Here is a 12,544-nt window from a genome sequence, read left to right as displayed (position 1 = left end):
ATAGATTATTTTATTAAAATTCTATTCCTCGTTAAAACAAATTTTCGGCGGATGTCTGTATGGTAATGTATATCACATATTTTTTTAGTTTTATCATTCTCTTATTTTAGAAGTTACAAGGGGGGGGGGGGGGACGACACACATTTTACCACTTTGGAAGTTTCTCTGGCGCAAACTATTTAGCTTAGAAAAAAATCATCCTTTCCAGCCCTATCCATATAAAACCCACACGTATGGGTTTGATGAAAACAAATTTTTGAGTTTCAGTTCTGAATATGGGGAACCCCCAAAATACATCTACTTACCAAGTTTCAACAGTATAGTTTTTATAGTTTCGGAAAAAAGTGGCTGTGACATACGGACGGTCAGACAGACAGACATGACGAATCTATAAGGGTTCCATTTTTTGCCATTACGCAACCCTAAAAATATGTTAACTGTATTGGAAATCCTTATTTACATTGCAATACTAAAAATCAAAGCCAATATTGGTTTGAAAAACTTTGCGGTTGAACACAGCAAGGCATTGCAAGTTTTACTTCACTTACTGTCAACTTCAAGCTGTGTAATTGATATTTTAATATCCTTTTCAGCTCTCAGTATTTACTTCTTGATAGTAATCAACAGTTACTACCAAAGAATGGCGGAAACCATCACTGTCAGAACAAGTTACAACGCACAGTGACTGGGCATCATCAACGGCGGCAGCAGGATTCATTACTTTATAGATAAACATACATATCAGTTCATCTGAATTGATTTACTTAATAAAGATTTTTGCCATAAATTGCATCATTAAGTATCATATTATTCTCGATAGAATCAAACATTATGTTCATAAAATGTTTAAGTTGGGTAACTTCTACGTTTTGTTATTTAGTTAATAAATTATACTGGCTGACTGCCTTTGTTTTGTTTTTATTGTTCATAAATAGGTAATGTAATCATTTACGGTTTTAAAATGAAACTTTTATGCACTTTTTTGGACTTCATTAAAGACCTGTATCGTTTAGAATTGGAATAGTAGTGGATGTGATTTTCTGCTTGTTTTGTGCCTTTCAACGCATTTAGTAGGGCAAGTTTTCCGAAGAGCTGTTTGGCCTGATTCTTGCTGCCGAATTCCACTTTCGCATGCTGCAGCATGCGAAAGTGGAATTCGGCTATTATATAAAACTATTTCGGTGTGTACATTTCGGAATACTTTGCTATTCCTCAGGACAAACCCCAACATCTTTGAGGCTTTAGTGACTATATTATCTATGTGTGGAATAAATGTTAGCTTCTCATCAATGACCACACCAAGATCCCTGATAATATTTAGGCGTTTAAAAGGAATATTAGCAATGACGAAAGGGTAATAATTGGTATTAACTTCAGTATTATTCTGAGTAAACCATATACAAGAACATTTCTCTGTGTTAAGTACCATTCTGTTAACCTTACACCAATGATTGTATCATTGGTGTAAGGTACGATTTAGATCTTCCTGTAAGAATTAAGCGTCTTCAAAGTCCTCAATGATCTTAAGGAGTTTAAGGTCATCAGCAAACACATACATCATAAAAGTCTAAGCAACATGCATGATATTACAAATTAACCATTTATATTAATTAATTTCTTAGTCTTTATTCACTCAAAGTGCATAGGAATGTAAACTTTTTTGTTGTAGATGACATACTGGCTGGTTGTAAAAAAAAATCGATTATGTTGATTTCTGACGGAATGAATCCTATTACATTATTTTCGTGCGTACTCGTGTTTTTGAGGGTAGATAAATATCTCGAATCTACAAACCAACACTTAACTTAGTGATAATAGTTAAAATAATTATCAGAATGCTTATAATGTAATGTATTTCGATAAATAAGTAACAAAATTGTTGAATGAAATTTAATGGAATAAAGATTTTATTTAATAATCGATTTCCTATGCTTGTGACATAATAATAAATAAGTAACTAAAAAAAATATTATGGAACTGCTATAAAAGACAAGAGCATTAGATTGCGGTATTTGAGTGATTGCATTATATTGCATATAAATTAGCACTTCAGCATTAAATTGCGTAAAAGTACTTGAGAGCATTGAATTAAATTTATTAATTGTAGTAGCTGACCCAGCAAACGTATTACCATATAATGTATTTAAAAAAAAATTGGGACAAAAATAGATGCAACCGATTCTCAGACCTACCAAATATATCCTACTTCATTTATTGTATTCGATTGTCATCTTGCAACCCTATAGCGGATTTGTGGATGGAACAAAATACCTAATAAAAAAATCGCGATACAAAAATAGTTATAGATCGTAGAAGGGCGAAAATTTTATGTTGTGTGTATTTTTCAATACTGAATCATAAAAAAAATGTCAAAACATAAAAAATATTAAGTGATGGGTGACCCACCACTTAATATTTTTGTTGTGATTCCTTGTGATGTAGGGATATGAAGAATAGATGTTGGCCGATTCTCAGACCTACCCAATATGCACACAAAATTTCATACAAATCGGTTTCGCGACTTCAGAGGAGTTTGGTAACAAACACCGGGATACGAGAATTTTATATATCAGAAAAATTAATTTGTGTCTGCCAACCCTAGTACTGGAAGACATTTTCAAGAAGTTTGATTGGGAAGAGCGTGGCATCAATATAGAGGGCAAGAGACTGAGTAGCCTACGATTTGCGGATGACATTTTACTGTTTGCGGACAGCCCGGACGACCTTCTGGCTACAGGATGCTACAGGATACAGGATCTCAATCAAGCGTCTGAGCAGTGTGGGTTAGAAATGAACCTCGACAAAACAATGCTCATGACCAACATCTTAAATAGTACCGCAAACATCAGCGTAAATGGAACTTTCATCGAACAATCAGGCTAACAAAAGTGACAGGTGCAGTCTTATACTGGCATGGGCAGCCAAATTCAAGTTTGCGTTCAACATGAAAATAAGTGCCGAACAAAAAGCTCGTATTCACGACCAGTGCACCTTGCCCGTGCTTACGTATGTGGCTGAGACTTGGATTTTTAATAAGGAGATCCTTCACAAACTTCAGGTGGCTCAAAGAGCAATTGAGAGAAAACTAGTAGGAGTTACACTGAGTTACAATTGCTAAAAGTGTTCGTGCATTAAATTGCGAAAAGTGTTTGTGCATTAAATTGCGAAAAGAGTTTGTGCATTAAATTGCGAAAAGAGTTTGTGCATTAAATTGCGAAAAGTGTTTGTGCATTAAATTGCGAAAAGAGTTTGTGCATTAAATTGCGAAAAGTGTTTGGGCATTTAATTGCGAAAAGTATTTGCGCATTAAATTGCGAGTTATATTAATTAGATAGGAGAGATGCAAACGGGGCATATATATATATATATACATTGAGGCGGCAGGTTTATTGCATCACCGAGGACAGCAATTACAAGAAATCTTTTATATGTTATATTGGAACGAATGCACTGCACGTAGCATGGCGTGTGACGTCACTTGAAGCCGCCCTCAATACTCTCATGACATAGCGAGGCTACACGTCCTTAGGCTTTGAGTCTGTGTCGGTGGCACAGTTGGTGAGATGTGTACCTAACTTTTGCAAATTTTATTTAGAGATCCGACAGTGCTGAAACAGGATTAAGTAGAAGGCGTTCAATGAATATTTCATATTTAATGGATCCAACTGTTAGTCACTGGCTCGTCATGTTACTTTGGCGTCAGTGCCACTTTGGCACCTACATTAGTTGCTTCACAGTACACTTGTACAGCGCGTGCTTCTTCGAGTGACTGTCGCTGGTGGCTGATTGTGATGTTAGCCGTCACCTGTGTCTTGCGTTGGCGGAGGGGCACAAGTTTGTGGTGCTGCAGTGGGGCAACTGCTCGTGTTGCATCAGGGTATCATCTACACATACTTATTTACAATGTGCTAAAGCGCGCATTGCTTCACATATTCTAATGGTTTGTCAAGATAACATTTACTGTAACAGCTTTTTAATTTTGTTAAGATTGAGGAGCACAATGCTCTTTTACGAATTCATAACGTAAAGGGCGCGCACGTATTATTGCGGAAGAATAACTGAAAGATGATCCGTCTCGGGTAAGGGCGCGGTTGGGCCCGAAGCACTCCCGATCCATGCGGGGCGGCGTTGGCTCTTCGTGCTGTGGAATCGTGTGGCACGCTTTAGCGATGGTGCGGCGTGGCCTTTGGCATCGTGTTTCGCGGTTAGTCAGTTAATTTGTTAGGACGCCCGCGGTGAGTTTATGTAGTACTTCTGTGGACGAGCTAACATCTTGTTTCTGTCACACATTGATGAAGACCCTCGTAGTACGCTAACGTTGTGCCTACGCCATGTGGTTGATTTGAAAGAAATCGGTATGTGTTACTATCATCGTCACTGTCACGATATCGACAGTGACATTAGCCATGTGACGTTGAGTGCTATATAAGGAATGCACAGTTCAGCGAAAGGCTTTTTATCCGGGTTGACCTCAATACGCCATTTCCTAAACCAGTCACCTAGCTCATTAACTGAGCGTTGGAGCCTGGAGAGGACTGAAGATATCTGTTGGGACTGGACTTAGAGAGCGGTATCGTCAGCGAAAAGAGAGAGTTGGACTCCATTTCTAGGGATGGGAATATCGTTGGTATACGATATGTATAGAAGTGGTGAGAGCACTGAGCCCTGTGGTACCCCAGCCGTGAGCAGGCGAGGGGAGGAGAGGACACCTTCGTGTCTGAAACGAAAGGTACGTTTGTGGAGATAAGAAGCTACTATGCGGACTAATCGGGATGGGAGGCCTAGAGCGTGGAGTTTATATATTAGGCCTTCGTGCCAGACTTTGTCAAAAGCCTTGGCGACGTCGAAGAAGACAGCGATTGTCTTCTTACGTTTGGGATAGAACCCGCTGTCTAATCGGCTACTGGTTGCGTGCAGACGTGTCCGGGTGTAGTGCTACATAGTAAAGATTAGTTGTTTCACTCGTGAGCAAACGAGGAACATTACAGCTACGTTTAGACTTAATTTTATAATTTTACCAACCATTTAAATAAAGCTAGCGACAAAACTGAATTGTTAGATAACAACATAGACCCAGGAACAATGGGATAAAATTATGTTTTCCGATGAGTCGCGATTCGGGTTTGACCTCAAACAAAAAGGGTGCGAGTGTACCGTCAGCCCGGAAACACTGAAAGGCTCAGGTGCAATTAGGAAGTTGATCCATACCATCTCCTGCAGAGTCTCAACAGTTATGGTATGGGTATTATGAAGAACAGGGAACTGAGCTCGTTTTTGTAAATGGAAACATTAACGCTGAAAATTACGTTGAGGATATTCTCAGACCTTATGTCCATCCATTTTCACAAACCTTTGGCTTCATTTTTCATTAATGCATGACAGTGCGCGTTCACATAGAGCTCGGCGAACCAGTCAATACTTGGCAACAGAGAACTGCCTTTGCCTGTACAAACGCCAGACCTCAACCCCATCGAGCATGCATGGGACATGCTCCAGAGACGTGTTTTTAAGGACTTGGAGGGAGTGACAACAACACAACGGCTGAAGGATTTGCTACAATTCCATTGGGAGTGTGTATACACTCCCAATGGAATTGTAGATTGTGCAAGATGATATAAACAGTCTCATTAATTCAATGAATAATCGTTGTCGACAAGTTCTGAATAGCAGGGGAGGCCATACTTTGTATTAAATTATCTTATTCTTTCACAATAAATATATTTTCTTTAGAAATTTCATTTTGTTTAGTTGCTTATGTACCTTAGTTTCTGCAGTATATTCTAACATTATTAATTTCTGTTATTAAAAGAACTTATAAAGAGCATGCATCATACGACCCTAAAAATATTATTTTAAAAATAAAATACAACGTTATAATGTGAAAAACCATCCTAAATTTTAAATTAGCACAGTTGCTTAGACTTTTTTGATGTGGGTATTTGGCAGGTCATTAATAAAGTCTTTACCTTAACCTAAGTGCGAGCCTTGACGAACTCCAGATGTTATGTTAAATTTTATAAAGTTTTAACCATTTGAAACAACATAGAAACATCTATTATTGAGGTATGATTTTAACCAGTCCCAAAACAGATCCAGTAATACCTTATGCTGCTAATTTTGTAAGGAGAACTGACATGGGAACCAGGTCAAATGCCTTGATAAAGTCTGTATACAGTACATCAACTCTTTTTCTTTTGTCAACAGAGTCGATTAAAATTTCAGTATAGGTAAATAAATTGGTAGATCTCCCTCTTATAAAACCGTGTTGATGCTGATTAATACAACCCTTAAACTGAGCATTTACGTATGGATAAATAAAAGACTCGAATATTTTTCCGAACACTGAAAGAATAGATATTGGCCTGTAGTTGTCTACTTTTTCATTATTACCACTTTTGAAAATGGAAACAACATTTGGCATCTTGCCCCCATACTTAGTGATATCTTTCCAGGACGATACGACATGGGTACCTGCAAAATATCTACACACTTTTCTAAATGCCCGGCAACGCTTCTGTGATTCCTCTGGTGTTGCAAGAGAATGTGGGCGGTGTCGATCACTTAACATCGGGTGACCCGTACGCTCGTTTGTCCTCCTCTTATATTATAAAAGGGCGTCCCATAGCTATTCAGTTGTTCGTGGAAAATAATAATAATTCATTTACCTACAAAATATGGGGATTACATTTTGTGTGTATTACATTTTTGTGACTTTTAATATCTGCAGTTAAAAAGCCCGCTACACTTTTTTTAAATCTTTTATGTCTTATTTCTTTAGTTGATATAGAAATACCCGTAGGACTGCAAAAATGTTACGAGCCGAAAAATATACAGAATTGAAACACATTATTGTATCTGATATTAAATTTAATAGGTATATTCTATTATTTACATTAAATTGTTCTCTATTAACATGGTATTTATAATAAATTTATTATTCAATTTTTTGTCAATAAATTTTATATACATGACTATTTATAAATTATATAATTCAATACTGTGAAGTTAAACAAATACGCGATGGATTGAATTGTGTCCATTTATTGAAATATCTATTGGAACAGACAGATCGTCATGAAATGTGAACTCTGATTAATAGTTGAATATGAAAATGTTATATTAATATTAAACGATTAATAATAGTACTGGGACTTTATAGATCTTCAAGAACTTGATGACGAATTTTAGTGGGTTTTACAATTATTTAAAATTGACGTATAAAATAATATTTTATAAACCGCAAATATAATAATAGTTGTAGTAGTACCTAATTTTGTTTAATTATTTAAAAATTATCGATACAAACACGGCACATCTCTACGTTGACTGGTGGCATCAGCAATATCATTGTATAGGTATTCTTTTTCAAGAAGGAGCTGGTTTTTCTAAATTTTTTTATGAAATTAAGGGACGAGACGTTCAGTTGATGGTATTTGATACGCCCTGCCCATAACAATATAGTACCACTCGGGATTCTTGAAAAACACAAAAATTCTGAGCGTCAATACAATAGCGCTCATCACCTCGAGACATAAGATGTTAAGTCTCATTTGGCTAGTAATTTCACTAGCTACGGCGCCCTTGTCAGACCGAAACACAGTAATGCTTACGCATTACTGCTTCATGGTAGAAATAGGTGCCGTTGTGGTATCCACAATCTAGCCGGCATCCTGTGCAAAGGAGCCTCCCACTGGTGAACATAGGAGCCTCCGTCTGGTATATACGGTTTTTTAATAACATTGTAACTACATGTCGAACCAAAAAACATTTCTAAATGGACACATTCAACCGTTAACACAAAACAACACAATATACTAAGTTAGCACCTCCCGGGCTGCCACAACATACCCAAACTTACATTAACACAATACCATATAAAAATTTCACGATCATTCATTTGTAAACAAACATGAAGATTATAATATAATACATGATTATAAATGATTTTTCTCGCCTGATATTAATTATACACATCAAAATAATACAAAAATGTGACATTTAATTCCAAAATAACAATATTATTAGCGATTTTAATAATATTTAGAAGATTCTAATCAATTCGACGTAATTCCAGAAAAACGTTCCAAACCAAAATCATGTCGAAATTTAGTTATTAGTTATGAGTTCCTGGTCACGTGATTCATATTAACGGTCTGACAAAAAATGGTTGCCCTACTGTCACTCTTTAAATGACATAATGACTAAGTTGCCCAATTCCTTAAAATGTGACGGTTGTGGCTTGGAACCTTTTTTCAGGAACTACATCCAATTATCAAAATCATATACTGTACGAGACTTTAATAAGTCAATAATAATTATTGTAAATAATATTTCAATATGACGTAAAATATCGTATTGACACATGTCAACTTAAATTTATTTCCCGCCAGATAATCAAGTTAATAATTTTGAATTATATTTTTTAATTGTGTGTTTCATAATTAATATCGGCGATTAAATGAATTGTAAAGTTGTCAATAATTTTATCGTTAGTGATAAGAAGCCACTACATGTGGTCCATATTTGGCACTGAATTATTTGGAATACACGTAACGCCTAACTACTTCTATAATGTCTCAAAACAAAATCCAAATACATACCTACCTATACTTGATAAAATATTCAAAAAGATTTTTGTAGGAATCAACTTGTGTAATTGGCAACAATTACAAACACTTGGCACAAAGAAGCTAATTCATTTTATATAGTTATCGCATGAATTTAAAAAAAACTTTTATAATACAATGTTATCCGATTAAAACAAAAATATATAAAAGAAATAACTGAAATATAATTTGGCGAAAGAAAGAATTTTGAAATAAGATTACTCTCTTTGCAATAATTCAGATTTTTACCATATAGTATAACCATAGCCATAAAAAGCATAATAGAAGCTGCGTTTACAGATTTTGTGTAAATATTTAGTAAAATTATAAACCACTGATTGTTAATATAACATTTTAATTTAATTTATTAAAGCTGACAGCATATAAAATAGACCCTAATAAAAAAGATATTTTAATGTGTCAAATCATGCAAAATGGCTGAATTTAATGGCTTATTTGCCCTATGTAGGTATCCCACGATAACAACGAACTTGTATTATAACTGTAAAGGTTAAATGTAGATTGTAGACTATAAAACGGATATGTCAATGTGTATTACAAAGTTTAAAAACATCGCATCTCTACCCACTATTATAGCTGATTTAAATATCCCAATATAGTTGTTATTATTTAAAATCTACTGAGTTATTACAACTCCAAAATACTACAGGAGAATCTCAAAAACTTCTAAGGTTACAGTAATATTTTGATTTAATTGAGTTATTCAATTTGTCCTTCATTTTATATTTAATGGGAAACGAGGTTTATTAAAAATGTGCGACACATATACATTAATTGAAAATAATTTAATGAAATTACGTATTATTTGAAACTAATGTTAATAATAATGATTCAATATCGCTCCTAAAGTGTTTCATAAGATCATATTTTATCGAAACATTCTAATTTTAACAAATATCTATGAAATCTAATGTTTTAAGGCAGTAAGTATCGTACTATTGGTTCTAAGAAAACTAATAGATATAAATACGATATCCAATAATTTTACAATTCACCACTCCCATCCTATAGTTTTATTATTGCCAGTGCATTACCATAACGCCAAACTAACGTGACACAAATTTCACAAAAAATATAATTAGTACAATATAAAATCTAAAGGAATGTTCAAATCGCAAATTTCATCAATAATCGGTCGAAATACAATCACGCTATGTAACGCCGCGTTCAAATGGGCTATATGAATCCAAGTCCGGAAACACTCTGTCTACCGTTGCACTGAACCATAGACTAAACTCTCTGTCAACAGCTCCTATGACTTGTTGACACAGATGAATGATCGTTTGCGCCACAATTGCGATGACAGCAACGAATTTGTATAAGCTTTGCGTTTCGCTTACGTCACGTCCGGCGGTACGCGTTAGCGACAGCGTCAGTTGTCGGCCAGCGGTCGAGGGGAACGGTCGCTAGGTCTGCTTGAGCCAGTGTGCGGGAACCCATTGCGGCTCACGTTCCAAGCTGTTGATTTCGTTCAACAGCTGTTGGTAGGCACGTTGGGTATCATTGTTAATGATGATCATGTCGAACAGGTGACCCCATCTCAGCTCCATATCGCGAGCTGTCGCTATTATTTCCTTCAATTCCTCTTCCTGAAAGATAATCAAGATAACTTTAATAATATTTTTTTATGATTAAAGCCAAGTCATATGGAAATGGAAATTGACTATTTAACAGCTAAATATAGACTAGGGCAAAATCCTTTGGTAAAGGAAGAGAATATAACAAAAATTAAAGGAAAAATAAATTACGAGTGCTCAGATCACTGTCGGGAAGAGGAAAAGGGAAGGTTTTTAAGGGTAAAAAACTAAAAGGCAAATATGTAGGTAATAAAAATATCTAAAACTTTTGATTTCGCACTTTTTTTCACTCTTACACCCTCAAAATTTACGTGAAAAGTTCAATAAAACAAGTTTTTGGTCTTTTATTCTTCTCTTTTACAAAAAATATTTTTATTTCGCGAAATTTGGTGAAAAGTTAAATATGTCGCAAATAAGCTGTAATTTATTTGAATTGAAATATTTATTTTTTTAACTCAAATATCGAAATTATTTTCAATCATTATTCTATTTACATTTAAAATTAGATTTGATTAATTATAATCCATATATTTTGCTGCTACGAATGCCTCTCTCTAAGAAATGCCTGTTTTTATCATTATCAAAGGCTATCATTGGTCACTGGTAATAAGTTGATTTCCGGTTTAAAATTATCAAAGGATCTCCCACGCGAATTATATCAAGTGATCATCTTTCAATGAAATATTGGTGATAAGATTTATGTTAAAATGGCAAAAGTTGCAATTAATGTAAAATTTTAGACAGAACACGTTCTTTCATTCAGCTTCTAGTAATAAAATAATTAAGTACCTTAAACGCCTCTCCGTTTCTAATTTTTTTCTGTCGAAGTTTCTCTAAGCTAGGTGGCGCCACAAACACCGTGTAAGGCTTCAGGTCCGAATTCCTTAGAATCTTGAGTGATTGAGGATGAAGGTTAAGAACGCAAATTTTCCCCGAACTCACCACTTCTCTTATCGCTTCTAGGGATGTTCCTGTAAATGAAAAGATATATTTTAAAATTGGAGCATAAAAGAGCTTGCCGATCTCGTGGTATCAAATGACTACCGAAGTCCATTTTTCCAATACGAAACCCACCCCCCCATCTTCAATAATTATAGACTTCTAAATAATATTTAGGTAACAAGGGCGCGGGGCAAATTCCAGGACGCCAAAATTCATGCACAGTGGTATTTATTTAAAGATAATGTCATAGCGGAACTGTCAAACTGTGCTTTAAAAATTTGTCCCAATGATAATGTTCATGTAAAAAAAATAGGAAATAACTAAATAAAAACTATTCTATCTCTCCAGTGAGACTAAAAACTCTAAAATTTTCATTAAAATCAACACTTAAAGAGTTTATCCCGAACAAATATCGTAACACAAGATTTTTATTTGAATGTCGCAGATATATTCCTAGGGCTTAGTAAGGCATAATATGAATCCTCTATAAAATATTCTGAAACATTAAGCTTACTGCTACATACATTTATTTATTTACATACATTACATTAAAAAAGCCAGTCCTAGTAACCATTACATCATCCAAACGAGTGTTGTAATGTTGTACTAAAATTCATTACAACACAGTGTAGATAATGCTTCATATGCAACTGTTGATAATTAGGTATTAAAACACTCATGTGATACTATTATCTCCCACATTAACCCACATTCGTGTTTTAATACCCCTTATTATACAACAGTTGCATTAAAAATCAATGAGTGTTAGTTAATAAAGGAACAAACACTGACACACATGACTATATTAAATGTAGGTACACATCAACATTGGGTTCATCATATAACTAACCGTAATATGCTTTCTCATATTCGCCATGCTCCACAAACTTCCTGTTTAATATGTCTGCTTCGAACTGCGTGCGCGATATAAAGTGGTAGTCCTGTCCGGGTACTTCGTGGTCCTTGCGAGGTCGGGAAGTATCTGTAATTGAGCAAATATAAAATTACTTCAGATCAATGAATGCAATGAAAAATCACTTTTGTTTTTATGGAAAACTTAATTACCTTATTAATGCATATTTTATAATAATATACATGCACAATTCCATTGTTTTTTTTTTGTGAAAGAGAAGGACAAACAAGCGTGCGTCACGTTAAGTGTACCAGTGGGAGGCTCCTCTGCACAGGCTAGATTATTATTAATGCGTTTAGCATTATAATAGTGCATTTTAGTGCGACAAAATTATTCAGCATGAGACATGGGGAGACAAACAATGGTTAAGGTCGTGATACTTGTCGTTCATATATGAAGAAAAGGTAACGTAAGGGTAAAGTTAAGGTAAGGGGACCGGAAGTAGGAAGCGGGGTGGTGGACACACGGACGTGTCGGCGCTTGCG

General features: G+C 35.1%; 1 protein-coding gene across 4 annotated transcripts in view; it reads right to left on the bottom strand.

Moving 5' to 3' along the window:
• Positions 1-6,846: 6,846 nt before the first annotated feature.
• LOC126964488 (protein PALS1) overlaps positions 6,847-12,544 on the bottom strand; it is a 176,482-nt gene continuing 170,784 nt past the window's right edge. For all 4 annotated transcript variants that reach the window (XM_050807636.1, XM_050807638.1, XM_050807637.1 and 1 more), the window contains 3 exons: positions 11,997-12,128; positions 10,994-11,175; positions 6,847-10,216 (listed from right to left, as the gene is read on the bottom strand). In XM_050807636.1, the coding sequence (XP_050663593.1) occupies positions 10,034-10,216; positions 10,994-11,175; positions 11,997-12,128 (497 nt within the window). In that variant the 3' untranslated portion in view covers positions 6,847-10,033. The remainder of the gene's footprint in view (positions 10,217-10,993; positions 11,176-11,996; positions 12,129-12,544) is intronic.

Source organism: Leptidea sinapis, chromosome 5 (assembly GCF_905404315.1).
Source record: "Leptidea sinapis chromosome 5, ilLepSina1.1, whole genome shotgun sequence".
Classification (NCBI taxonomy): Eukaryota; Metazoa; Arthropoda; class Insecta; order Lepidoptera; family Pieridae; genus Leptidea; species Leptidea sinapis.
The sequence above is the reverse complement of the archived record's forward strand: the minus strand, read 5'-3'. Positions and strand labels throughout refer to the sequence as shown.